The sequence below is a fragment of the Tachypleus tridentatus genome, chromosome 1 (genome assembly GCF_004210375.1).
Source record: "Tachypleus tridentatus isolate NWPU-2018 chromosome 1, ASM421037v1, whole genome shotgun sequence".
In the NCBI taxonomy this organism is placed as follows: Eukaryota; Metazoa; Arthropoda; class Merostomata; order Xiphosura; family Limulidae; genus Tachypleus; species Tachypleus tridentatus.
In genome coordinates, this window is record NC_134825.1 from 111086294 (window position 1) to 111112369 (window position 26076).

At 33.3% G+C, this 26076-nt stretch overlaps 2 protein-coding genes across 3 annotated transcripts in view; one reads left to right on the plus strand and one right to left on the minus strand.

Moving 5' to 3' along the window:
• LOC143258395 (ribosome biogenesis protein bop1) overlaps window positions 1-12134 on the minus strand; it is a 39230-nt gene extending 27096 nt beyond the window's left edge. Inside the window, exon 1 of one of the 2 annotated variants that reach the window (XM_076517277.1) lies at window positions 12098-12134. In XM_076517277.1, the coding sequence (XP_076373392.1) occupies window positions 12098-12119 (22 nt within the window). In that variant the 5' untranslated portion in view covers window positions 12120-12134. Of the gene's footprint in view, window positions 1-4909; window positions 5100-12097 lie in introns of those variants that run through there. The other variant, XM_076517327.1, reaches the window with a different exon arrangement.
• Window positions 12135-18063: 5929 nt separating this feature from the next.
• Window positions 18064-25684, plus strand: LOC143258426 (uncharacterized). Its single transcript, XM_076517347.1, has 5 exons — window positions 18064-18345; window positions 19455-19622; window positions 20290-20452; window positions 21701-22368; window positions 22916-25684. The coding sequence occupies exons 2-5, from the start codon at window positions 19455-19457 to the stop codon at window positions 22967-22969; spliced, it is 1053 nt and encodes a 350-aa protein (XP_076373462.1). The 5' UTR covers window positions 18064-18345; the 3' UTR covers window positions 22970-25684.
• Window positions 25685-26076: the final 392 nt, after the last annotated feature.

The following is a 26076-nucleotide window of genomic DNA, read 5'->3' on the forward strand; positions in this document are numbered from 1 at the left end:
TATTAACACTTACTTTCTTTGTTCTGCAGGAAATGTTCATAGCCAGTTAAAAGACACTGAGACCGTACTGGATTGGTTACAACAACACTTGTCTAACCAGTCTCTAAATCTCTACTGGAGCACCTTGCTATAAATATTAATAGCTGGTCTGCTTCAACTGTATAAACAGTTTTCTGGTGATTTCTGTGGAATGAACTTTTTTACACTAGTATATTATGTGTTACTGTCAAATTATATTTGTATATTAAAACCACTGAATCTTTTAGCATAGACTGGAATGAAAATTATGTCCAGTGATTATTTTATTATAGACAAATGTATTGAAATATTATGCTAGTTATTCGTGAAAAGTAAGGCTTTAACTTGAAACTAACCGGTTAATCCTTAACCCAGAAAACTGTTTACAATTGACAGGATAATACTTCACCCAGAAAACTGTTTACAATTTACAGGATAATACTTAACCTGGGAGATTTTGTTTACAATTGACAGGATTGCACTTAACCTAGGAAACTGTTTACAATTGACAGAATAATACTTACCCCAGGATACTTTGCTTACAATTGACAGGGTAATACTTAACCCAGGAAATCAAGTTTTTTCTAACAGATTTATTTATAACAAATTAATAAGTAAAGGGTTGATATACTCTTGTGGCCCACAACACTTATACCAGTACTTATCTCTGTACATTCAATGTGCTGTACTAAACCTAGAGACTGCTTTCTGTAATTATATATATTTTTTGGTGATGCTAACCTAAATTTGGATTAAAATAGCTTAATATTCAAAAATGTAAATCCAAACTGCACTGTGAAATGAGTTGACTTATGGCACAAGCTTCCAAGCTGTCTGAAATTTGTTTTATTGTAATAATTGTTCTGTTCGTGTCAGAATTTGTTTTTATCATCTAAAATGTAACTATGATAACTATTCTAATATTTTTGGCAGGTTATTAACAGTAATGAAAGCAAATGTAAGTAACACAACAAATTTGACAAATAGTTTTTTACTCTTTGATTGAAAACTTTTGTGAACTGGTAGAAATCTTTATCAAGTTAAAACATCTAACATTCTAAGACATACGTAGCCTTCTTAAGTCTTCAAGTAGTTTCAGTCTTCTGGCTAATCTTAAATTTATTATACTCTAATGTACTAAAACATGTCCCTGAAACACTTCCCAGTGTCACTTAATTCAAACCAAGCCATAAGAGCTAAGCACGTGAATGTGTTTGTTTCCAGCAATGGTTAAAAATGTAAAAAATATAAGTTTTAAGATACAAAAGCATGTGGTACCTACGAGGAACGAGACTGCTTATTCGTGTTGTAACTATCGCTGGTTTCTATGTGGCAGTAGTTTACGTTATGTCTCATTTCAATTTGACCCTTCCAGAGTGAAGCTTGTAGAAAAAATAATTTTAGTCCAGTTTTATTTCGTTTCTTTACGTTAATAACATTAAAAACAGATGATGTGATCTGTTGAAATGACGAATATTTTTATATCATCAATAATTTTGTGTTAGTATTACATTATTTCTGTCATTAAAAAAAAACAACAACAAATCCACAGCATCTACGTTTTGTGATGGTGTGGATCGGTAGTTTTTTAGTGCACTGGATTTTGTATAAACAGTAGAAGATTCAGTTTAAAATTTAAGTTATTTACATTATTTACAAAACTGAGTGAAGTTGAGTACTTTTTTATCTACCTACATTTGATACACCAAAAGGTTATTAAACAATGTCTATGGGTAAGTCTAATAGTTCAAAGTAAAATAATAATATATCTGACTTTAGACAATTTGTTATAAAAACCTTTTTTTGTTAAAAAGATAACTGTTATTTTAAAAACTTACTGATACAAACCTGGAAATTATAAGCAAGGTCAGTGTTTGAACCTGATTACGATTACCCCTAGTGGCACATCTGTGAACTGTACCATTAGAAACCAGGTTTCGATATCTGTGTTGGGCAAGGCATAGATAGCTCATTGTGTAGCTTTGTGCTTAACTACAAACAAACAAACATGAGTGTGTCTAAAATTATAGGTAGGACATTTGAATGTCATAGCATGGTATGTCTGTCTTCAAACATCGTGTGATTGTATTCTCCAAATATTTCTTGTGAGTATACCTCAAATGGCATAGTTTTAAGTATATATATATATACAGTTGTTTGTTTTTTATATCAAAGGTTATCGTCTGGAAATAAAGCTTAAAATCTGAAAAAGTAAAAGGGGATGGCATTATTTTTAGATGAACACGAGTAATATTTGTTATGAAGGTTATGATGTTAACATGTCCTTCAACAAAATAACTAACAAACTGTGTTTGTTATGAAGGTTATGATGTTAACATGTCCTTCAACAAAATAACTAACAAACTGTGTTTGTGTATCTGAATTCAATACCAGTATTGTGTTAAATCGCCACCATAGAAACTAATAAAGACCAAATGAATGTTCCAATGGAAACACAGGATAATTACCTCCATACAACCAACTAGATTTCCATGTGAATATTTCTTTGGAAGTACCACACGATATTCTATATGTAGGCACGTGTACACATATGGATATTTGTCAAATAATGGCTTAAATTATAGTCATACTTAAAATGTTGTTCATTAGGATATCTAACTGAAAACTAAAAAAATGTCATTTAAGTTTTTTAATTTTTACATTACACATTTTTAATGTGGCTCCCTTTTAAAAATCACAGTTCATCTACTTCGATTTGAAACTAGAAACTGGCAGTAACATTAAGTAACTTGAAACCAGGACTGGAAAGGACAACTTCAGATGTTTGTTTGTTTGCTTGTTTTTGAATTTCGCACAAAGCTACTCGAGGGCTATCTGTGCTAGCCGTCCCTAATTTAGTAGTGTAAGAATAGAGGGAAGGCAACTAGTCATCACCACCCACCACCAACTCTTGGGCTACTCTTTTACCAACGAATAGTGGGATTGACCGTCACATTATAATGCCCCCACGGCTGAAAGGGCGAGCATGTTTGGAGCGACGGGGATGCGAAACTGCGACCCTCAGATTACGAGTCGCACGCCTTAACACACTTGGCCATGTTGGGCCCAAACTTCAGGTGACTAAAGCTACTGTTTGAACTACCCGTCAGTCATCCTGGTGAGTTATTATTAAAATTTTGCTACACGTCTTTTAAACCTTTCATTACTTTACTTTTTGAAAATGGTCATAACTTCAAACAACACAGAACCAGAACTGGAAAGGCCAACTTCAGGTGACTGATGGCAGTTTTTGTACTTACCTGTTAGTCTTCCTGGTGAGTTATGATAATTACAATTATGCTACAGAAAGTCCTTTATAACTTGTATTACTGTAGTTGTTCTCTTAACGTTGTAGACTAGATGTAAACATTATTATTATTCCGTTTATGTGTTTTTTAAACTTTGTTTTGTTTTACTTTAATTTACTTTTATGAATTTTACTAAATTTAAGTTTAACTTTTTACCGGATGTTTGACACAGATAGGCCTAGCTACTTTGTGCCATAAAACACTAAATTAATCAACCAGCCAACCGAAATTTGTCAATATTTATAATTGAAATTTAACTGGGCGGTAGTTTGTGTGATACAATTGAATTTCACAGTTCTAGCATGCCCTGCCCTAGTTTATCCTGTATATTAGTGTTTTTCAATGAAATAAAAAATACAAAACATGGTGGTTTTCCCAACAACACTTTAAATATATGATTTCATTTGATTAAATACTTCTTTGCTTTTTAATATTTTAATTTCTTAGAAATCAGTGAGTTTGTTTGTTTTTTTAATTTTGCACAAAGCTACTCAAGGGCTATCTGCGTTAGCCGTCCCTAATTTAGCAGTGTAAGACTAGAGGGAAGGCAACTAGTCATCACTACCTACCGCCAACTCTTGGACTACTCTTTTACCAACGAATAGTGGGATTGACCTTCACATTATAACGCCCCCACGGCTGAAAAGGCGGGCATGTTTGGTGCGATCGAGATTCGAACCCGCGACTTTCGGATTAGGAGTTGAATGCCTTAACCCACCTGGCCATGCCGGACCTCTAGTACCAGTTTAACTTATTCTGTACTGTGTGTACAAACACGTTAAGAATAAGATATATCAAAGCTGTTTTACCGGTATACTGTAAATATTTATGCCCATGATGAGGATGTTGTAATATGAGGTAATGTTTGTGGCCACCACTCTGCTGGCCTGGCATGGCCAAGCGCGTAAGGCGTGTGACTCGTAATCTGAGGATCGCGGGTTCGCGCCCGCGTCGCGCTAAATATGCTCGCCCTCCCAGCCGTGGGGGTGTATAATGTGACGGTCAATCCCACTATTCGTTGGTAAAAGAGTAGCCCAAGAGTTGGCGGTGGGTGGTGATGACTAGCTGCCTTCCCTCTAGTCTTACACTGCTAAATTAGAGACGGCTAGCACAGATAGCCCCCGTGTAGCTTTGTGCGAAATTCCAAAACAAACAAACAAAGCCACCACTCTGATATGTTACGTTTCGCTCTTGTTTTCCTCGCTAGTGGTGATACATCATTCGTTTGGTTATTTGTATTTTATACTGCGTTATTAATACCACGAAGGACCCTAGTAGCGCAGCGGCATGTCTCCGGATTCATACCGCAAGAAGACGGCTTTAATACCCGTGATGGGTAGAGCACAGATAGCCCATCGTGTAGTTTTCTGTTTAATTCAAAAACAAATAAATAACATGAAATGTATGCAGCTTAAATTTTAAAAGGCGTTAATTGTACACGTAATTATATGCAATATATCTGGGTCCGGGAAAGTCAGGTGGTTAAGGCACTCGAATCGTAATTTGAGAGTCATGGCTTCGAATTTCCGTCGCACCAAATATGTTCGTCCATTCAGCCGTGAGAATGTTATAACTAGGCTTACCATACGTTCCGGTTTGAGGGGTCTGTCCCGGTGTCCCGTCCGGTTTACTAATTTGCCCTGGTTGACACTGAATTGTCTAGGAATTTCCCGGTTTTAGATGAAAAGGCATAAACTCCAAAAAGAATAAACGGAAAATGTTAAAATCTGCATAGGGTTCTGACTTGGTGTTGACAAAAACTAATTTTTAAATTTTCATTTTATTAGTTGATGGATAGAGGGAGCCATTGTGCTGTAGCATGCAAATTTTCAAAGGTATTGCATCAGACGAAATTCACATACACCTGATACGGTGTATATAATGATTCATTAGTGGACTTCTATTAGGGTTACGTGTGAAACGGAAGCTGTACTGAGCAGCAGCACATGCAAAGCTTTCTGTGAGGAAGTGTTTGTGCTTTGTGATTGGTTTATTTATTACAGTATTCATTATATTAGTCATACGGTACATGCTGAATTACTTTCGTTCTTTTTTTTAGATATTAATCCTAGTCATAATGTCCAAAGCTGGTTAAAGACAATTTGAAAAGTGCTAAACATGCAGGTAGTCTTTCAGTAGTTGCTCAGAGTTCAAGATCTGATGTGTTTTCAAAAAACTGTGCCTGAAGACAGCGACTTGTTAATAGCTGCCAAAGAAGCAATATTTTCTTATCACAGTCTGTCCATAATATAAGCTCCAAAACAACTAATTGCATTTCCAAGGCCCGCCATGGCCGGGTGGGTGAAGACGTGCGACTCGTAATATTAGGGTCACGGGTTCGAATCCTGATCGCACCAAACATGCTCGCCCTTTCAGTCGTGGGGGCGTTATAATGTGACGGTCATTCCCCCTATTCGTTAGTAAAAGAGTGGGCGGTGGGTGGTGATGACTAGCTGCCTTTCCTCTAGCCTTACACCGCTAAATTAGGGACGTCCAGAGCAGATAACCCTCGTGTAGCTTTGCGCGAAATTCAAAAGAAACTTATTTAATTTTCCTAATAATAATATGTATATGTGTGAGTGTGTACGTACATACATATCGAATCTCTTTAGTATTGGAAATAGTTTTATTGCGTCTTGCATGTTGTATGCAAGAACATCTACATAAAAACTTCCGTTCACGTGAACAGTTGATACAGTTAGGCCTTTCAGTGTCATTTTATTTTAACAATGGCGAAGTTCACCCTTAAAATACCATATGCTGTGTGTGAACAAGTTATATAATAAAACTTACGATTGTCTTCTTTACCTCTTTAAAACAGTGATTAGTCTTGGCTTAATGGTTAGCAGGCTTCAACTTTGAATTTTAGAGTTCGAGAACCGTTTCTGCAAAATTGTGTACACGTTTTAATAAAAGTGAGATTATTGAGGAAGACAAGAGCAGGCGATATTTAAAATTCTGAAATAGTTATTAAAATGAAATAAAGTTTAATATACAAGAAGTAGCTATGAAGCTCGACTTGCAGTTTGAAGGTCGGAGGCTTGAGTCGCCACTACGGAACACGTTCATCGTATAAGTTAGTCGTCTGGAGTTTGTTAACTTGAAAAGGTGTTTGTCATAGTATTTCAGAATGTATATACTAATTTAAAGGGCCGACGACACGATATGTCAAAAAGTCCAAGGGCCAGACTGTAGAAAATTTTTATGTTCAGGCATTTATTTTGATTCATATTTTGCAACAACTATAACGAGACTGATTAAAAATACGATTACAGATTTCCTGTTTTGTTTTTTTCACGAAGAAAATAACAACTGGTTCTTGATCAACAATTTCCTCTGCACGTGGTATTATGTTCGCAATGACTCACTAACTCGTTGATGACGCGAAACATGTACTGACATGTTGAAGTGAGAAAAGAAACAGTTTCATTTTGTTGTTTAGCGTTCAGTCAAAAACGACGTACAAAATACGTTATACTAAAAACTCTAAAGGTTCGTTTGTTTATTTCACGTTAAGCACAAAGCTACACAATAGGCTCTCTGTGCTGTGCCCACCAAGGGTGATGAAACCCGATGTCTAACGTTTGAAGTCCAGAGACAAACCGCTATGCCACTGGGGGTATTTTACGGGTTTCATTTTCGTTTTGTATCGAGTGCAAACTCAAGCATTTTCAAATTGTTACATAACTGTACATACGCCACCTTCTAGACTTTTAACCATGATATTCAGAAACTTCTGGAACAATGATGCAATTTCAACTCTAATTGCGTAATAAAACAAACACACATTGTGTAATGTGAAACCAAAACCAAGCCTTCAGGGCGTTTTCTCATCATACGTCTACGTAGCGCTTTATCGGTTAAAAAGAGGTGCACGTTCCAGTAAATCAACGATATAATATATATACGTATTCATATATTAATAAAAGAAACGTTTCTGAACCAGGAAAGCTATTAATTATTAATTAACGTTCGATTACACCGACATTTCTAATGTGATAACGAAGAAAAATTGGGACCTGTAATCTTACTAGTGAAAATTATTAACTGTTATAAAAGTTATTCTAGTTTTAAAGGTTATTTGTATAAAGCTTGAGTTTACAAAACAATGTATGATTTACCGGTATAATGAAATACCGGGACTACGACAAGTTCGCTACTGTGAGCCAGTTATGGCCAAGTAGTTAAGGCGCTCGACTCCCAATCCGAGGGTCGCAGATTCGAATCCCCGTCACCAAACATGCTCGTCCTTTCGGCCTTGGGGGCGTTATAATGTACGGTCAATCCCACAATTCGTTGGTAAAAGAGTAGCCCTAGAGTTGGCGGTGGGTGGTGATGACTAGCTGCCTTCCCTCTCGTCTTACACTACTAAATTAGGGACGGCTAGCACAGATAGCCCTCGAGTAGCTTTACGCGAAATTCAAAAACAAACAAATCTACTTTATTTTTCTCCCGTTATAATACCCTTCACGGCTCAAAGAGAAAGCATGTTTGAGGTGACGGGGATTCAAATCCGCGATCGTCAGTCGAGTGCCTTAACCACCTGGCGATGCCGAGCCTATAAAGTTATTTCGTTTACATTTGTTTGTTTTAGAACAGAGGCACATTTGGCCATCTGCTGTGTCTACCGAGGGGAACATTGTAAATCCGAAGACTTACCGCTGTCCCAGCAGGGTGCCTATAGAAAGGGGGGGGGGGGGGGCGTTTCGTTTAAAAGTTTAGTTTCAAACCATTACTCTCAACCAAATAATATTTAAATTGGTTTCAGTTTTGTTTCTTAGCACCGTTTGTATAACACCGTATGTACAGCAATTTTGTTCCACATCCAGTCCGGCGAGACAACGATAAAATCCGGGGTTCGATTCTCCGCAATGAACAACACAAATAATTCAACGTGTCTTTGCTCCGAAACGAAAGAAACAAGTTTAAAATGCAGTAGAAAAAAGTTTAGATTTTAAATTCTGTGCTTTGTAATAAAAAATGAAAAGAAACAAAAATCGGACATTTTTATGGTGTTAACGTCTTTTACAAAAATATCATTTAAATTACCTGTAGAATGCAGTGGTAAAAAAAACAACAACACATAATGGGCCTAATACTAACGTCTTGTAACAAATGAAATATATTATTATTGAAAGTCATATTTGTTTATTTTGAAACAAAAACGCCATTGACAAATTCTTGTTATATGTTTATTTGGTTCGTTCATACACGAATAAACCTATCACATCTATTAGAGCATGTATATAAAGTGAACTGATTTAGGGTTAGCGTGCTCGAATTGGGAATCCAATGGTTCAAAGTTCGCGGTATGTTGCCATAGAAACACACCCTGCTCTTTAAGGCCGTAGGTGTGCTTTAAGAGTGCCGGTCAATTCCACGTTTTTGTCAGAAAAGAGTAGCTCAAGAGTTGGCGGTGGGTGCTTTTGGCTAGATGCCTTCCTTCTAGTTTATTAATTCAAAATTAAGGGCAAAGAAACTCAATGGACTACCTGTCCTATGCCCATCGTAAGAATCGAACCACGAATCTTAGCTTTATGAGCACTTAAAGCTCACTACCAAGCACTACTTTTTTTGCTGTACTTATTATAGGTATCTGTTTGTTAAATGTCCTAAAAGTGGCCGTAAGTTTTCGATGCGTTTCGAGTTTCATGCGTTGGACATAACTTACTTTACATTTCCGGTAATACAAGTAATATATGCAAGTCCCCCTAGCGGTGGTATTGTTTGTACTTTCGTTATCAACAATAACGTTGTCAACACAAGGTTTATTACGTCAATCATTAGCGTAAGACTAGATTAAAATGTTAGTTTTGAATTTCGCGCAAAGCAACTCAAGGGCTATATGTGCTAGCCGTCCCTAATTTAGCAGTGCAAGAGTAGAAGGAAAGCAACTAGTCGCCACCACCCACCGCCAACTCTTGGGCTACTCTTTTACCATCGAATAGTGGGATTGACCGTCACATTATAACGCCCCACAACTGAAAGGACGAGCATGTTTGGTGCGAAGAGGATTCGAACCCGCGATCCTCAGATTACGAGTCGAAACGCCTTTTCCTGCCTAACCATGCAGGGCCTTAAATTATTGATTGTTTACGCTATGAAATAAGAAGGTACAACTCATGTTAACTAGCTTGTCTTTTGATGAGTAGTAAACATTGTTGTTTGAACTGTAAGACTATTAACACAGTTTGCAACAATACATACATCGTAACAACATCTTATACATAAACAGAACTAATCGAACTGGTCAATTACGTAAACCGACAGACCGGAAATACAGCGTCAGCTAGCTGAGGTTGTGGGAGGTGTTTCTTAAAAAACTAATAGACGGCTTCGTACAGAACACAAAGAAATACGTTAAGACGTACCGAACGTTGATAAATAAGCGAATATCGTAGTTAACACTGACTGTTACCCAATATCGTAATTCATTCTAAGAAATATTTCAAAATAATAAGGGACATTGAAAAATACGTCACTATCACAAAATACCCTTCGTGAACTCTTCTAACTGTATTGGATATTCAGTTAGCGAAATGTAAAATACTGTTCAGGTACTGTAATGTATAACAGTGTCATAATGTTCAGGTACTGTAATGTATAACAGTGTCATAATGTTCAGGTACTGTAATGTATAATAGTGTCATAACGTTCAGGTACTGTAATGTATAATAGTGTCATAACGACCAGGTACTGTAATGTATCACAGTGTCATAATGTTCAGGTACTGTAATGTATAACAGTGTCATTATGTGCAGGTACTGTAATGTATAACAGTGTCATAATGACCAGGTACTGTAATGTATAACAGTGTCATAATGTTCAGGTACTGTAATGTATAACAGTGTCATAATGTTCAGGTACTGTAATGTATAATAGTGTCATAACGTTCAGGTACTGTAATGTATAACAGTGTCATAATGTTCAGGTACTGTAATGTATAACAGTGTTGCAGGTACAGTAATGTATAACAGTGTCATAATGACCAGGTACTGTAATGTATAATAGTGTCATAACGTTCAGGTACTGTAATGTATAACAGTGCCATAATGATCAGGTACTGTAATGTATAATAGTGTCATAACGTTCAGGTACTGTAATGTATAACAGTGTCATTATGTGCAGGTACTGTAATGTATAACAGTGTCATAATGTTCATGTACTGTAATATATAACAGTGTCATAATGACCAGGTACTGTAATGTATAACAGTGTCATAATGTTCAGGTAGTAATGTATAACAGTGTCATTATGTGCAGGTACTGTAATGTATAACAGTGTCATAATGTTCAGGTACTGTAATGTATAATAGTGTCATAACGTTCAGGTACTGTAATGTATAACAGTGTCATAATGACCAGGTACTGTAATGTATAACAGTGTCATAATGTTCAGGTACTGTAATGTATAACAGTGTCATTATGTGCAGGTACTGTAATGTATAACAGTGTCATAATGTTCAGGTACTGTAATGTATAATAGTGTCATAACGTTCAGGTACTGTAATGTATAACAGTGTCATAATGACCAGGTACTGTAATGTATAATAGTGTCATAACGTTCAGGTACTGTAATGTATAACAGTGTCATAATGACCAGGTACTGTAATGTATAACAGTGTCATAACGTTCAGGTACTGTAATGTATAACAGTGTCATAATGTTCAGGTACTGTAATGTATAATAGTGTCATAACGTTCAGGTACTGTAATGTATAACAGTGTCATAATGTTCAGGTACTGTAATGTATAATAGTGTCATAACGTTCAGGTACTGTAATGTATAACAGTGTCATAATGACCAGGTACTGTAATGTATAACAGTGTCATAATGTTCAGGTACTGTAATGTATAACAGTGTCATAATGTTCAGGTACTGTAATGTATAACAGTGTCATAACGTTCAGGTACTGTAATGTATAACAGTGTCATAATGTTCAGGTCATACTGTAATGTAATAACAGTGTCATAACGTTCAGGTACTGTAATGTATAATAGTGTCATAACGTTCAGGTACTGTAATGTAAATGTATAACAGTGTCAGTGTAATGTTCAGGTACTGTAATGTATAACAGTGTCATAATGTTCAGGTACTGTAATGTATAACAGTGTCATAATGTTCAGGTACTGTAATGTATAATAGTGTCATAACGTTTAGGTACTGTAATGTATAACAGTGTCATAACGTTCAGGTACTGTAATGTATAACAGTGTCATAATGTTCAGGTACTGTAATGTATAACAGTGTCATAATGACCAGGTACTGTAATGTATAATAGTGTCATAACGTTCAGGTACTGTAATGTATAACAGTGTCATAATGATCAGGTACTGTAATGTATAATAGTGTCATAACGTTCAGGTACTGTAATGTATAACAGTGTCATAATGACCAGGTACTGTAATGTATAATAGTGTCATAACGTTCAGGTACTGTAATGTATAACAGTGTCATAATGACCAGGTACTGTAATGTATAACAGTGTCATAACGTTCAGGTACTGTAATGTATAACAGTGTCATAATGTTCAGGTACTGTAATGTATAACAGTGTCATAATGTTCAGGTACTGTAATGTATAATAGTGTCATAACGTTCAGGTACTGTAATGTATAACAGTGTCATTATGATCAGGTACTGTAATGTATAACAGTGTCATAATGTTCAGGTACTGTAATGTATAACAGTGTCATTAGCATAAGTCATATCCCAGTCCACTACTTTACTTGGGCTGTACCTGACCTCGTGACTTCTTGTAATATCTGTTTACCTGAGTGTTCGTGTTTCTCCATTCGTTACCAGAATCTTCTCTCCACATTTTGGAGACGATAGTAACCCCAAAGTTGGCGGTGAGTGCTGTCGACTAGCTTCTTTACCTCTAGTCTTTCAGTTCAAAATTATTGGCATCTGTTTACCAAGAACCCTCGTGCAGCTTTGCGCGAAAATTCTAAAGCAATCAAACAAACATCCATTAACAGTGTAGAAAGTTAAAATTCAAACAGTATATGAAAACAGACAAAAAACACGTTCACTTTCAAATTGAAAAGTTTGTAATTTTTGACGAGATCCACAGTTGAAATAATGCAATCATATATTAATCAACATAAGACGTTAAGAATTGTAAACATGTTAATCCTTTAAAATGGCATCATGCTTGACGGGTTGTTCAGGGGTGGATACAAGATTTTTTGGTGGGGTATGATCGACTAAGTAACAGTGACTTAAACCCGACCCCAAATAAACTTTTCCTTGTTACTGAAACGTAAATTTCATGTAGTTAATTCAGAAACAAATAAAAGAAACATGTATGACTATAAACTGTGATTTATTTATTTTATTTTAAAATATCAAGTTATAGGTAATCATGTAGCGCTTTACTGAATCTAGAAAGTTTCATCATGAGTATTCTGCTTAAACAATCTATCAAAGCGTTCATTATATGATTGCTGAAAAGTTGGTCTATATGTTATAGAGAAATAAACAAATAAAATTGTTTTAGTATCTCCTAAACAATAATCCCCAAGTCATGGGAGATTGTACGCGCAAGGACTGAGAAAAACCACTGGTAAGTTGTCTGTAAAAGGTAGAGTAAAAATGTTGTTAACATTGTTACCATATTACCTTTTACTCTTCAAACATCATTTACATTTATATTTAATCTAGTCTTCACATGTCGTGTCTGCAGTTCTTAGTATACCAAAGAAAAAAAAAAAATTTTCTGTTAATAATAAAGGAGATAGAAATTTTTAATGTAACAGAAAAACTTATTAACACATTAAATTAAAATGAGTTGGTCAAATAAGAATTGATAGCTTTTTGTTTGGAATTGGAAGACAATTTTCTGTGTTTTTGTTTCTCAGTCCTCGAATAGTGGGTACCAGTGCTCTAAAGAAAGCACAGGTGAAATTTGAAGACACAGTTTGTAAGGATTTAAAATCCCTAAAATCTGTGGCTTTCGACTGTGTACTTATTTTAAATAAGTACAAGTATTTCTGTGAAGTGGATATATATTCTACTTCCATAAAAATTATATAGAAATTGTGAGTTTTAAAAGATTCATGGAGGAATACATCTTGGTTCATTCTGATGTTAGAGTTAACTAAACTAGTGAAACTAACAATCACCTTGTACAAATTATTAACGTGTACAAAATTATAATCGAGTTCATGGCTCAAGGAAGTTTTATGAAATATGTATGGCTATTTGATACTTCAAAATGAATGTTTGGTTAGTTAATTCCTTTGAAGGTGAAGTTATAACTCACAATTTTTAATGAAGTGAATACATATATTTGTATGAATATATGTGTACTTTAGACCAACAGCTTGGGCAACATGAATTATTAATATTTCTCATGTCTCAACATGTACAAACACCGGGGTATTTATCATCTCAGAAAGTAACCCTGGACCTCTTATCTGATATCCTTAATTTGTGTACAATGATCGTTATAAATAATATCTTAAGCAACATGAGATTTTGTGTCAACTGATCTTTCAATTTATTATAGTTTTGAAAAGATAAAATATTCTTTGTTCTGTAGATGGCTGGTATTGATACACAACTTTAATTAAAATAAAATATAGAACAACATTTCAACCTTCTTAGTTCGTATTCAGGCTAACATCACAAATCCATTGTATCTGTATTAAACGTAGAATAATCTAGATACAGCTTTGTATTGTTCATTTGATGGTTTTTGTTGAATGAAAATTTACCATTTTAATTGAAAATGAACTATACAGTGTGGTTGATTACTGACAAGAAATAATTCATTTTGTCTTGACATTTAAGGTGTTGTGCCTTGGTTTTAACCTTTGAAATGTATGTATTGAAGGAAGTACTGTTATTTGTGTTAAATAAGAGTTTTTGCACTTACACACAAGAAAATATAACTTTGTAGAATCTATGAATTATTAGAAAGTTATTCATGTAGTCAGTCGTCTTTGCTAATGATGATGGAGAAATATCAAATTAATTAGGCTAGTTAATAATCGATTTTAGAAAGAGCAAAATTTACAAAATCATGTTCTTGTATGTGTGCTACATAGTGGTGTGTGCGAAAATACATTTTAACCGTACAGTGTTTATCATTCACAAAATATGTAATTTAAAAACATTTTTATATTCATTTATGATTATCCACAATAATCTTTTAGGTCTTTAGACTATTATAATTATGAATTTCTAGTCACTTGAGGAAATTTTTAACAATTATTGTGGAGCCTTAAATTATCCAGAATACAAAAGTATTTGTAGTAAATACTCGAAAAATACTGTAGCGTCACAAAATAAAATTGATTTTCAATGAAATTGAAGTTTCTGTTTATACGATAGATAGTCATGTGTTTGTAAAAAGATAAAAATAATGTAAGAGAAATAAAAAGTTTATTTTGTGTTGTATTGCTTAAAATATGTTATTTCGTTATATAAGAATTTACAAATAAATAATTATCTAATTATTGAACAAAAGTTATATCCAAGATTTATATTCATTGTTTGAACTTTTGTATGTTCTAAGGACGGCTTTATTAATAAAAAAGAGAAGAACGTTTCGACCTTCCTAGTTCATTTTGTGAGGGAAAATTTATTTTATCGTTCAGTTATGGATATGCCAGATCAATGGTAATTTTGAGATATCGTATTCAAATGAAGTCTTATCACCAGTTTAGGTATGTTTTAAACTTATAGCAGAGTAACATGTATGATATATCATCATTTTGTTTTTTCTTAAGCAGTCTGTGACCTTTGAGTACATTTTCCCTTTACATTTAGAAGAATGTGTTGTTGTTGTTTTCGTCTGTAATAAGATTTAATAAATTTTGATTTATTGAAATTCTTTCGTGTTATCTTTTTGTGTTTTATTGTTCACAAGGAAGTCAAACACAATATTTATACATTTCTCTGGTATTATCAATGCACGATTATTTCTAGTGGGTCTGAGGCATCGTTAGATATATTAATGCGTCGTATAACTATGTCTACTAAGAAGTGTGACACAAAATATGTAAAGTACAAATACACAGGTATATAAAACGATGATTATAGAACGACAATGGCTCCAGAAAACACGCCGAGAAACTTACCGCCGTATGTTTAGTTTGTCTATTTTACGAAGAGCTGATGCTATCGCGGAAAATAGAGAGATTTATGGATTAAGAGAAACCTGCTAAGAAACTTCCTTCCTTTGTTTAGATTGGAACAAATAAACGCTATCAAGTTTGAAAGGAGTTATTCCTGCTATAAACTAAAATACGAGAAACTGTTCATGGTTTGTTCGAGTTAAAGTGAACTGATGCTATTCAGGTTAAAAGGTGATATGAAACATGGATGATGAACCAAGAACCAACGATAGCGGACGGACGCTACAGAATGAGCTATTATTTTCAAGTTATTCGCTAATAAAGAAACATAGAAGTTCGTACACAAGAATGAAACCTTGAACATTTGATACTCGTCAGTATGAACTATTAGTAACCAATGTGCTTAGGAATTCATATAGAAAAAAGGCAACTGGAGCTTTGAACTATGAATAGGCTCACAAATGCCCCCTCCACTGGCATAAAAGGACCTGAAATAGACGATAGAATTAGAATACATATCTCAGATCTGATTTTCGTCAGAAGAAGAAGGGATCTCGGAACAAGTTTTGAAGACGTCTCTTATTGTTGGTAAAAATCAGGTCATTTCACGTTCAAGGTCTTTGTCAGTATTTTTAATACCATTATTCCTTTACATCAGTCACCGTGTCAACAGAATTAAAAGGATTATCTGTGATAAATATTAATTATTTAAATTAAATATATATTTCAGGTGACAATAAGTGGAATCAGTCGAAACTCCAACGACTGAGACGGAACAATCCCTTGGCCTGTCCGCAAAGTCTGCCCACTACCGTCACAAAACACATTCTACATTGGAATTAAATTTAAAACGGAGAAACTTTTAAATTAAATTTTGTAACACAGTCCGTACGTTATATTCTGTTTTCGTTTTTAAAAAGTAATAATGTACAGAACAATGAAAACCTAAAGACAACTGTGCATAAACAAAGGAACTGCAATTGAGAGGTTTCAAGTCACCAATGTCTGTGAGAGTCAGATGCGTAAGATTTCTTTAAACAGCATATGTCACGACCTTTTACAGATTCTTAAAATACTTCCAAGTATTCAAAAGTCGATCCCACGAAATCTTATCTTCACCTTGTGCTACAGGAATCAATAATAACCCGAAACTCATGAGAAAACACGATTATGTTTTTGGATTTATAGTATTCCCAATTCTCAGTAATCTGCTGTGTTTAGACGTCTACTGGGTGGATCGCCGAATTGTATACATCAGCAGTATGTATTTACATAATTAATTGTCACGACATCAAACAATTTATACAAAGGTAAAACCCAACATCGAACCAGTACTAAGCTGTGTTGTACATTGTACGTCGGTTTCATATCACAAATTATTCAATACGAATGTTAACATAATAACCAGCATACACATTATCCATATAATTAAAATATGCTGTAAGTGTAATGTTTAGAACTTCTACTTTTTTTTTTTTTTCATTTCTGTTGGTGATGTCAGCCAACAACTTAGAAGAAAGAATGTTGAGAGAGATTAAAGGTAATTAAAATGGAACGTGTCATCTAAGTCGTATTTATTACAGCGTTTAAATTTGATGCCTGATTCTATCGTGTCTAAAACAACGTTTTTATGGTATATTTATCACAATGATTCATCTGATAGCGACTCCAGTATTTACGTTGTCAATTTTCATCACAGCAAATTTTTTATACGAATTTAGAAAACAGAAACAACATCGAACCGGTACTAAAGTTTATTGTCCATAATGTGTTTGTTTCTTATAATTCTGTAAATATTCATTACAGGCATGGTCGCTGTTAGAATAAACAATCAGATAAACATATCAAATATTCTCTACAGATCTTATTTTGGTCTTCATGAAATAAAACAGCTTTGTGTCTTTCTGTACTATAGTCAGGATTGTTACCAAGTTTGTCTCCGAACTTGTAGGCCCGGCATGGCCAAGCGTGTTAAGGCGTGCGACTCGTAATCTGAGGGTCGCGGGTTCGCATCCCGGTCGGGCCAAACATGCTCGCCCTTTCAGCCGTGGGGCGTTATAATGTGACGGTCAATCCCACTATTCGTTGGTAAAAGAGTAGCCCAAAGTTGGCGGTGGGTGCTGATGACAAAATGCCTTCCCTCTAGTCTTACACTGCTACATTAGAGATGGCTAGCAGAGATAGCCCTCGGCGTAGCTTTGTGCGAAATTTCAAAACAAACAAACAAACCGTACTTGTAATACTAACATCCAGGTTTCGATTCAGTGCAGATGGCAAATAGTTCAACTATTTTCACTATATGATGACTTCATAATTACCAATAAAGAAAGCGTTTTTAATGCTCATTTAGCAAATTAGTATGGTAAAAAATGCAACATGTTAAGGTACAAATTCCACAAATCTTTGGTATTGCTTTAATATATCTTTCAAACATGCACTTTACATATATGTTCTAAATGTATAAACTTAAAATAGTTAAAAAACTCTAAAATGAGCGACATCTATCAAATAGTAATGAAATACCTCACGTGCGTTACTCTGAGGGAAAAGTACCGAATTAGGCCGAGCAAAATAATTTAATATTTTCTTGGAAGAGATAATGTTCTACAATGTTTATACATATGTCTAATTATCCAAATGTATAACTTGCTTAAGACTAATTTATCAATTTAACTTCACACAGTTTCAAAGTTTCATACTTCTCGTCCTTCTAATAGCATGAAATGATATCGAATGTCTCAAAATGAATTTAAAATATAATATTGCAGTTGTACCGTTACATTCTACATCAGTTTGCAGGCCTACTGTAAAGGGGGATTCCCTAATAGAAACTCGGGGACGTCCCGTCTCTTGTAAAATAAATAAGCTGACAACTACGATACCTCGATAATGAAGCATTCGCACCGTGGTTTTGTTTCGTTTAAAAGTTTCCAAAGTAAGTAGTTTCAGTTGTTATTATTGTTATCATAATAAATTACCGAAAGTGTAAATGCTGTGACAAAAGAGCTGACGTTTTATATTTCTCATCTTTGCGGTTAAAATTAAAGTTTTTAAAATTTGACAATGCTCGCTTTAGAAAATATGACTTAGATTCTTACCAAGACTTGCATTATAAGTTGGTCAGTGGCTTGCTTCGTTTTCGTGCTATTTTAACTGTGCTGATTAAATGTGTTTATTTATACGTGCATCGTTTGATACTTCATATTTAACGAATTTGTGACTAATGTGCTTTAGGTTTTATGAAGGTTTTGACAAATTTCTGTATTCACGCTTTTGTAAGTTGTATAAGTGAAAACGTTTAGTTCTAACGTCTTCTACATTTGAAACGTGTATTCCTATTGCACTTTAACTTTTCATGCATGTACACTCGGAGGGTTTCAATATACCATACACGTTAGAATACATATCACGCATTTAAGTTATAGTAATTCGGCTATAAGTACACAGTAACATACGGTTTAGGTTTAACATATAATAATTTCTAGTTTTTCATCTTTGCTACAAACTGTGCCTGATTTTTCAACATAAAAATTACTAGGTTGTGCACTGTGTCATGTTTTTCATATGACAAATATGCATTTTAGAAATGTAGATAAAAGGACGTAATATACTTTATATGATTGTAATTGACTGTTTGAAGCTTTAGGGTTCTTAGCCAAATTTAATAATCACTCTCAATGGACATCTACACTTTTTATGTATTTATCAAAAATTAAAATGTCACTATGAGTTAACATTTGAAGTACTGTTTAGTGGTTGCTTTATGCCAACGAACTTTATGGATTTTTGTTGTTTCTTTGTAACCTTTTTGTTTATTATTGACAGTTTATAAGTTCTCTTTGTAATAGTGCACACTAAGTTTAGAAAGTGAAAGGTGTAGAATATGATGGAACCTGTGTATATTCATAATTGACTGTACTAAAGTTTGTGTTGGTTTCTATTTGGTATTGTGACTTTGATCCTAAAGTCTGTAGTATTAATATACTTTTCCATTTCTACAGTTTAGCCTGTGATTGAGAATTCATTGAATTTTAATTTTTTCAGATGTGTGGAAAAGGACTGTATTTCCTGGATGATTTTATTATTCCATCTCTTGACAGCAAACGGTTCCCTTGTCTGAGTTGGATAGATAGAGATGAGAAACTTTATAAGGTCAAGTGGCTTCATAAAGGATCTCGCACTTGGAGAGAAAATGACTTTGATATATTTAGTGTAAGTTCTTGAGCACTTTGAAGTAGTGAAATTTTTTAAAATATTTATTCAAGTGTTATAATAAATTGAAATAGGTGAAACAGTTCTATCAACTTGGATGTGAACCTTGGGCAACTAATACACACAAGTTATTTTAGACCAAGACTGTGACTAATGAACTTCTGTGGTACAAACCTTAGAATAATCATAACTCATTCCAAATAACTTATTACATTCCTATCCATTTTTCACTACTTCTTAGGGATACCTTTGTTCTGTGTAACTTTATATTCCATGTAAAACATAATAGACTTACTATATTTAGTAATTTGCTTGCAAGATTAATGGAGAAAAGTGAATGTGTTTTGTGTCCATCTTTCTTAATTTAAAGGTTTTGGTAATCTTTCTATTACTATAACTTTGTCACATCCTTAGGTTGGATGAAATAAGTAGTTTCACATTTTGTGAAAATAATTTTGTTTGTGATATGTTACAAACTACACAGCTGATTTATGGAATACATCTTATGAATTTAGCACATCAAGTTTTGTAAACATAAAAAAGTAATTTTGGTGATGATTGAAGAAACCATGAAAGTTGGATATTGACAGTATATTAACAAACACTTTCATCTTTTGTAACTGAAGAGTTAATCTGTATTTAATATAATTCTCATTCTTTACTGTAGGAATGGGACAGAATGAAGGGACATCACAACCCACAAATCCCTGGATACTGGACCTTAGCAAAACAAAGGTTTAGAAATGCTCATTCCAAACTGGAAAAGATTGGAAGAGTTAAGAGAGACAAATTAAAAGAATCGAAGGGATTTCGAGTGTATAGAATAACCGGTAAGTTTTAAATATAATGGAATATGTTTAATTTCACTTTCATGTATACACATTATTGTAGACACTTTTGTTGGTAAATGGTTTACATTAAGAAACAGAGAGACTGTCTCTCTGTAATTAATGGAGATATGGAAATTCATACTTATGTGATCTCTATATTTCTAAAACACTTAATTATTCACTTCTATTATCTAGAATTAACATATTACAAATAAGAAACTGAAACAGTTGTGATTTATGAACATGATGTAAAGAATAGAGTTCTATAGTCAAGGTTAAAACCTATTGTTGGGTTAGTTGTAACTTTGTATCAGGTAATTTAATTGGGTTACAAAATAGTTTAGAAGGAGACTGTATAATTTATGAAACTTTAGAAAGATATATTTAAGTAGTTTGGGAATGCACAATGTTTTATCTGTCATTTTCATTACCCAGTTGGCAACACATGTATTCTTCTCTTCATTTGTTGTAATTTTATTCATAAAGTGTGAGTATTCACCTTCCCACTTATCTTACTTACTGCAGACATGCACGTTTAGCTCAGGAGTTCAACCCTTCTGTACCTATGTTCCCTGCACTTTTAAAAAGAATTAATTTACAATGTTTGAAAACTACATTAATTGGTATTGAAGGAACCCGAGTTTTAAAAGAAAACAACTGTAGACTAGCTTTTGTCATCATTAGGAACAGAAAGTTTACATAGACAAATAATCATGTATACTGCATGGAACAGTGTGTTTGCATGATTATTGAATGCTTAACCACAAGGTAAAGTTATCTCAGTCATACAGTATTTTTAATAGATATACTGTTATTTTAAAGGAAGAACTGAATATAACCAAATGCAAAATGAAAGAATCTATCTTATTGGAACAAAATAAGTCTATCATAAACCCTGAGGTAACAAGATATATTTACTTAGCTGTAAAACAGTCGAGTCATATCACCTCTTTCTTCCATTAAGTCCATGCATTCCTTTTGTTTATTGTAATAACGTTTCTTGAATTATTTGTTCGAACCATCTCCAAACTTTATTTTCAATGAGTGAATTCCTGTGATTAAAACCAAACTTAGTTAAGTTCTTCTAGAACTCTGGGGTTTTATTTAAAATTCAAAACAATCCATTTTTAACCTCTTCCTAAGGTTACAATTTCTACTACGAAATGTCTTTTAAAAAAGACGTATAATACTGAAAATAACTCGCTGATATTTTCGAGCTGACATACTAATAACCATGTTTACTTCCAGGTTCATTTGATCCACTACCACAACAAACTTACTGTAATTCACCTGACCTGCTCACTAAGGACAGTGAGAGTGATGTATATGTTAATATACTGTCCACTTTCCAACATGGAGAGTTATATTTTGCATGTCAAGATGGAATTTTTCCAGTTAAACTGGAATCTACTGAGATTGTGATTGACACTGGAATGATTTCCACAGAGATTTTGGAGGATTCTCACATACAGAATTCTGATGGGTTAATGAAAGAAGAATGTCTTGAGAAAAATGAATTTGGAGATGTTGATTGTGACCTGGTCATGCCCACTGGATATGAAGATGTCCTCTGTGACCCGGTCTTGCCCACTGGATATGATGATGTCGACTGCGACCCGGTCGTGCCCACTAGATATGATGTCGACTGTGACCCGGTCATGCCCATTGAATATGAAGATGTCTGTGATCCAGTCTTACCCACTAAATATGAAGTTGATTTCAATACCAAGTACATAAATCCAAACCTTATCTTTCAAACTTCTGAACCAAATAACGTACAACAGAGCAACTGTAAAGATGATGTTTTAGATATAGATTCTGAAACTCTATCATTCTATAATTTTATGAATGATGAAAGAGAAAACTGGCAGTTATCTTTAGATTTAGGCTCTCTGGGGGATATATTAGATACAGAGGTGAGTTTATTTACAGCATGAATTGTCTCAACATACAAAATAACCTATATTTAAGATCAAATATATTATTAATGTTTAATAATTCATATTGTTATTATTTGTATTTTAAACTTCTGTATAAAATGTTAAAAATTTGATTAAATTAGTGGACTTGGTCTATTATTTTACTGAACCAAAATCAACTTTTGGAAGGTCAACTAATATAAATAAAATCTAGTTTTTGTTTTATGTTTAAAATGAAAGTTAAGACAACTTCTTGACATTAAATCAGATTTCTACCTTCATATACTCAGAGTATTATTTCCTAATGATTTGTAACTTGTGAGAAATCAATTACTTATTGTTATATTGAATATAAGATTTGTAACAATATCAACAAACACTTGAAATTGAATAAAGTTTTAAAATTCTGAAGTTTATTCTCTTTTGTACATATATTTGTTTATATTTTAGACACTTATAAAAATTATGTGTCTGACTATTCTACTTCTGAATGGATCTCTTTCTTCTTGATGTGTTTCTTACAATTCTTCATTTACTTTTACAGAACATGATGGAGGTTTTTGGTGATTTAAAAACTATGGCAATGAATGAGAAATAGAAGTTGGAAAGAAGACTAATTTAAGGGCCTACAGTAAATAAGCAATTGGAAATGTAGTGCATAGTAGTCTCACAAAAGAATTAAGATGAGTTTCCAACCTGTAATACAGAAATATGTATGTATCTGAAACTAATATTAAACATTGAAATGTTTTTATTTTATGATGAAACTTTGTAGAATGGACGGCAACTGCCTGTACTGGAGACACAAGTGTAGAGAACGACATTTTGAAAGTCTTCTGCATTTTGAAACTTTGCCGTCCATTCCACAAAGATTCCATCATGAGTAATCTGCCAAAATAATCCATCAAAGCATTTATTATATGATTGCTGAAGCAAGTTGGTCTTTATGTTATGGAGAAATAAACAAATAAAATTGTTTTAGTATCTCCTAAACAATAACCCCCAAGTCATGGGAGATTGTACGCGCAAGGACTGAGAAAACCACTGGTAAGTTGTCTGTAAAGGTAGAGTAAAAATGTTGTTAAAATTGTTACCATATTACCTTTTACTCTTCAAACATCATTTACATTTATATTTAATCTAGTCTTCACATGTCGTGTCTGCAGTTCTTAATATACCAAAGAAAAAAATTTTTTTTTCTGTTAATATTCAAGGAGATAGAAATTTTAATGTAACAGAAAACTTATTAACACATTAAATTAAAATGAGTTGGTCAAATAAGAATTGATAGCTTTTTGTTTGGAATTGGAAGACAATTTTCTGTGTTTTTGTTTCTCAGTCCTCGAATAGCGGGTACCAGTGCTCTAAAGAAAGCACAGGTGAAATTTGAAGACACAGTTTGTAAGGATTTAAAATCCCTAAAATCTGTGGCTTTCCACTGTGTACTTATTTTAAATAAGTACAAGTATTTCTGTGAAGTGGATATATATTTTACTTCCATGAAAATTATATAGAAATTGTGAGTTTTAAAAGATTCATGGAGGAATACATCTTGGTTCATTCTGATGTTAGAGTTAACTAAACTAGTGAAACTAACAATCACCTTGTACAAATTATTAACGTGTACAAAATTATAATTGAGTTCATGGCTCAAGAAAGTTTTATGAAATATGTATGGCTATTTGATACTTCAAAATGAATGTTTGGTTAGTTAATTCCTTTGAAGGTGAAGTTATAACTCACAATTTTAATGAAGTGAATACATATATTTGTATGAATATATGTGTACTTTAGACCAACAGCTTGGGCAACATGAATTATTAATATTTCTCATGTCTCAACATGTATAAACACCGGGGTATTTATCATCTCAGAAAGTAACCCTGGACCTCTTATCTGATATCCTTAATTTGTGTACAATGATTGTTATAAATAATATCTTAAGCAACATGAGATTTTGTGTCAACTGATCTTTCAATTTATTATAGTTTTGAAAAGATAAAATATTCTTTGTTCTGTAGATGGCTGGTATTGATACACAACTTTAATTAAAATAAAATATAGAACAACATTTCAACCTTCTTAGTTCGTATTCAGGCTAACATCACAAATCCATTGTATCTGTATTAAACGTAGAATAATCTAGATACAGCTTTGTATTGTTCATTTGATGGTTTTTGTTGAATGAAAATTTACCATTTTAATTGAAAATGAACTATACAGTGTGGTTGATTACTGACAAGAAATAATTCATTTTGTCTTGACATTTAAGGTGTTGTGCCTTGGTTTTAACCTTTGAAATGTATGTATTGAAGGAAGTACTGTTATTTGTGTTAAATAAGAGTTTTGCACTTACACACAAGAAAATATAACTTTTGTAGAATCTGTGAATTATTAGAAAGTTATTCATGTAGTCAGTCGTCTTTGCTAATGATGATGGAGAAATATCAAATTAATTAGGCTAGTTAATAATCGATTTTAGAAAGAGCAAAATTTACAAAATCATGTTCTTGTATGTGTGCTACATTGTGGTGTGTGCGAAAAATACATTTTAACCGTACAGTGTTTATCATTCACAAAATATGTAATTTAAAACATTTTTATATTCATTTATGATTATCCACAATAATCTTTTAGGTCTTTAGACTATTATAATTATGAATTTCTAGTCACTTGAGGAAATTTTTAACAATTATTGTGGAGCCTTAAATTATCCAGAATACAAAAGTATTTGTAGTAAATACTCGAAAAATACTGTAGCGTCACAAAATAAAATTGATTTTCAATGAAATTGAAGTTTCTGTTTATACGATAGATAGTCATGTGTTTGTAAAAAGATAAAAATAATGTAAGAGAAATAAAAAGTTTATTTTGTGTTGTATTGCTTAAAATATGTTATTTCGTTATATAAGAATTTACAAATAAATAATTATCTAATTATTGAACAAAAGTTATATCCAAGATTTATATTCATTGTTTGAACTTTTGTATGTTCTAAGGACGGCTTTATTAATAAAAAGAGAAGAACGTTTCGACCTTCCTAGTTCATTTTGTGAGGGAAAATTTATTTTATCGTTCAGTTATGGATATGCCAGATCAATGGTAATTTTGAGATATCGTATTCAAATGAAGTCTTATCACCAGTTTAGGTATGTTTTAAACTTATAGCAGAGTAACATGTATGATATATCATCATTTTGTTTTTTCTTAAGCAGTCTCTGACCTTTGAGTACATTTTCCCTTTACATTTAGAAGAATGTGTTGTTGTTGTTTTCGTCTGTAATAAGATTTAATAAATTTTGATTTATTGAAATTCTTTCGTGTTATCTTTTTGTGTTTTATTGTTCACAAGGAAGTCAAACACAATATTTATACATTTCTCTGGTATTATCAATGCACGATTATTTCTAGTGGGTCTGAGGCATCGTTAGATATATTAATGCGTCGTATAACTATGTCTACTAAGAAGTGTGACACAGGATATGTAAAGTACAAATACACATGTATATAAAACGATGATTATAGAACGACAATGGCTCCAGAAAACACGCCGAGAAACTTACCGCCGTATGTTTAGTTTGTCTATTTTACGAAGAGCTGATGCTATCGCGGAAAATAAAGAGATTTATGGATTAAGAGAAACCTGCTAAGAAACTTCCTTCCTTTGTTTAGATTGGAACAAATAAACGCTATCAAGTTTGAAAG

Bases quoted from the DNA above. Each gene is read 5' to 3' on its own strand.
- LOC143258426 (XM_076517347.1), top strand. From the start codon at position 19,455: ATGTGTGGAAAAGGACTGTATTTCCTGGATGATTTTATTATTCCATCT. The intron at 20,453-21,700 runs GTAAGTTTTAAA...GTTTACTTCCAG, and splicing joins TCGAGTGTATAGAATAACCG to GTTCATTTGATCCACTACCA. The intron at 22,369-22,915 runs GTGAGTTTATTT...TTACTTTTACAG, and splicing joins GGGATATATTAGATACAGAG to AACATGATGGAGGTTTTTGG.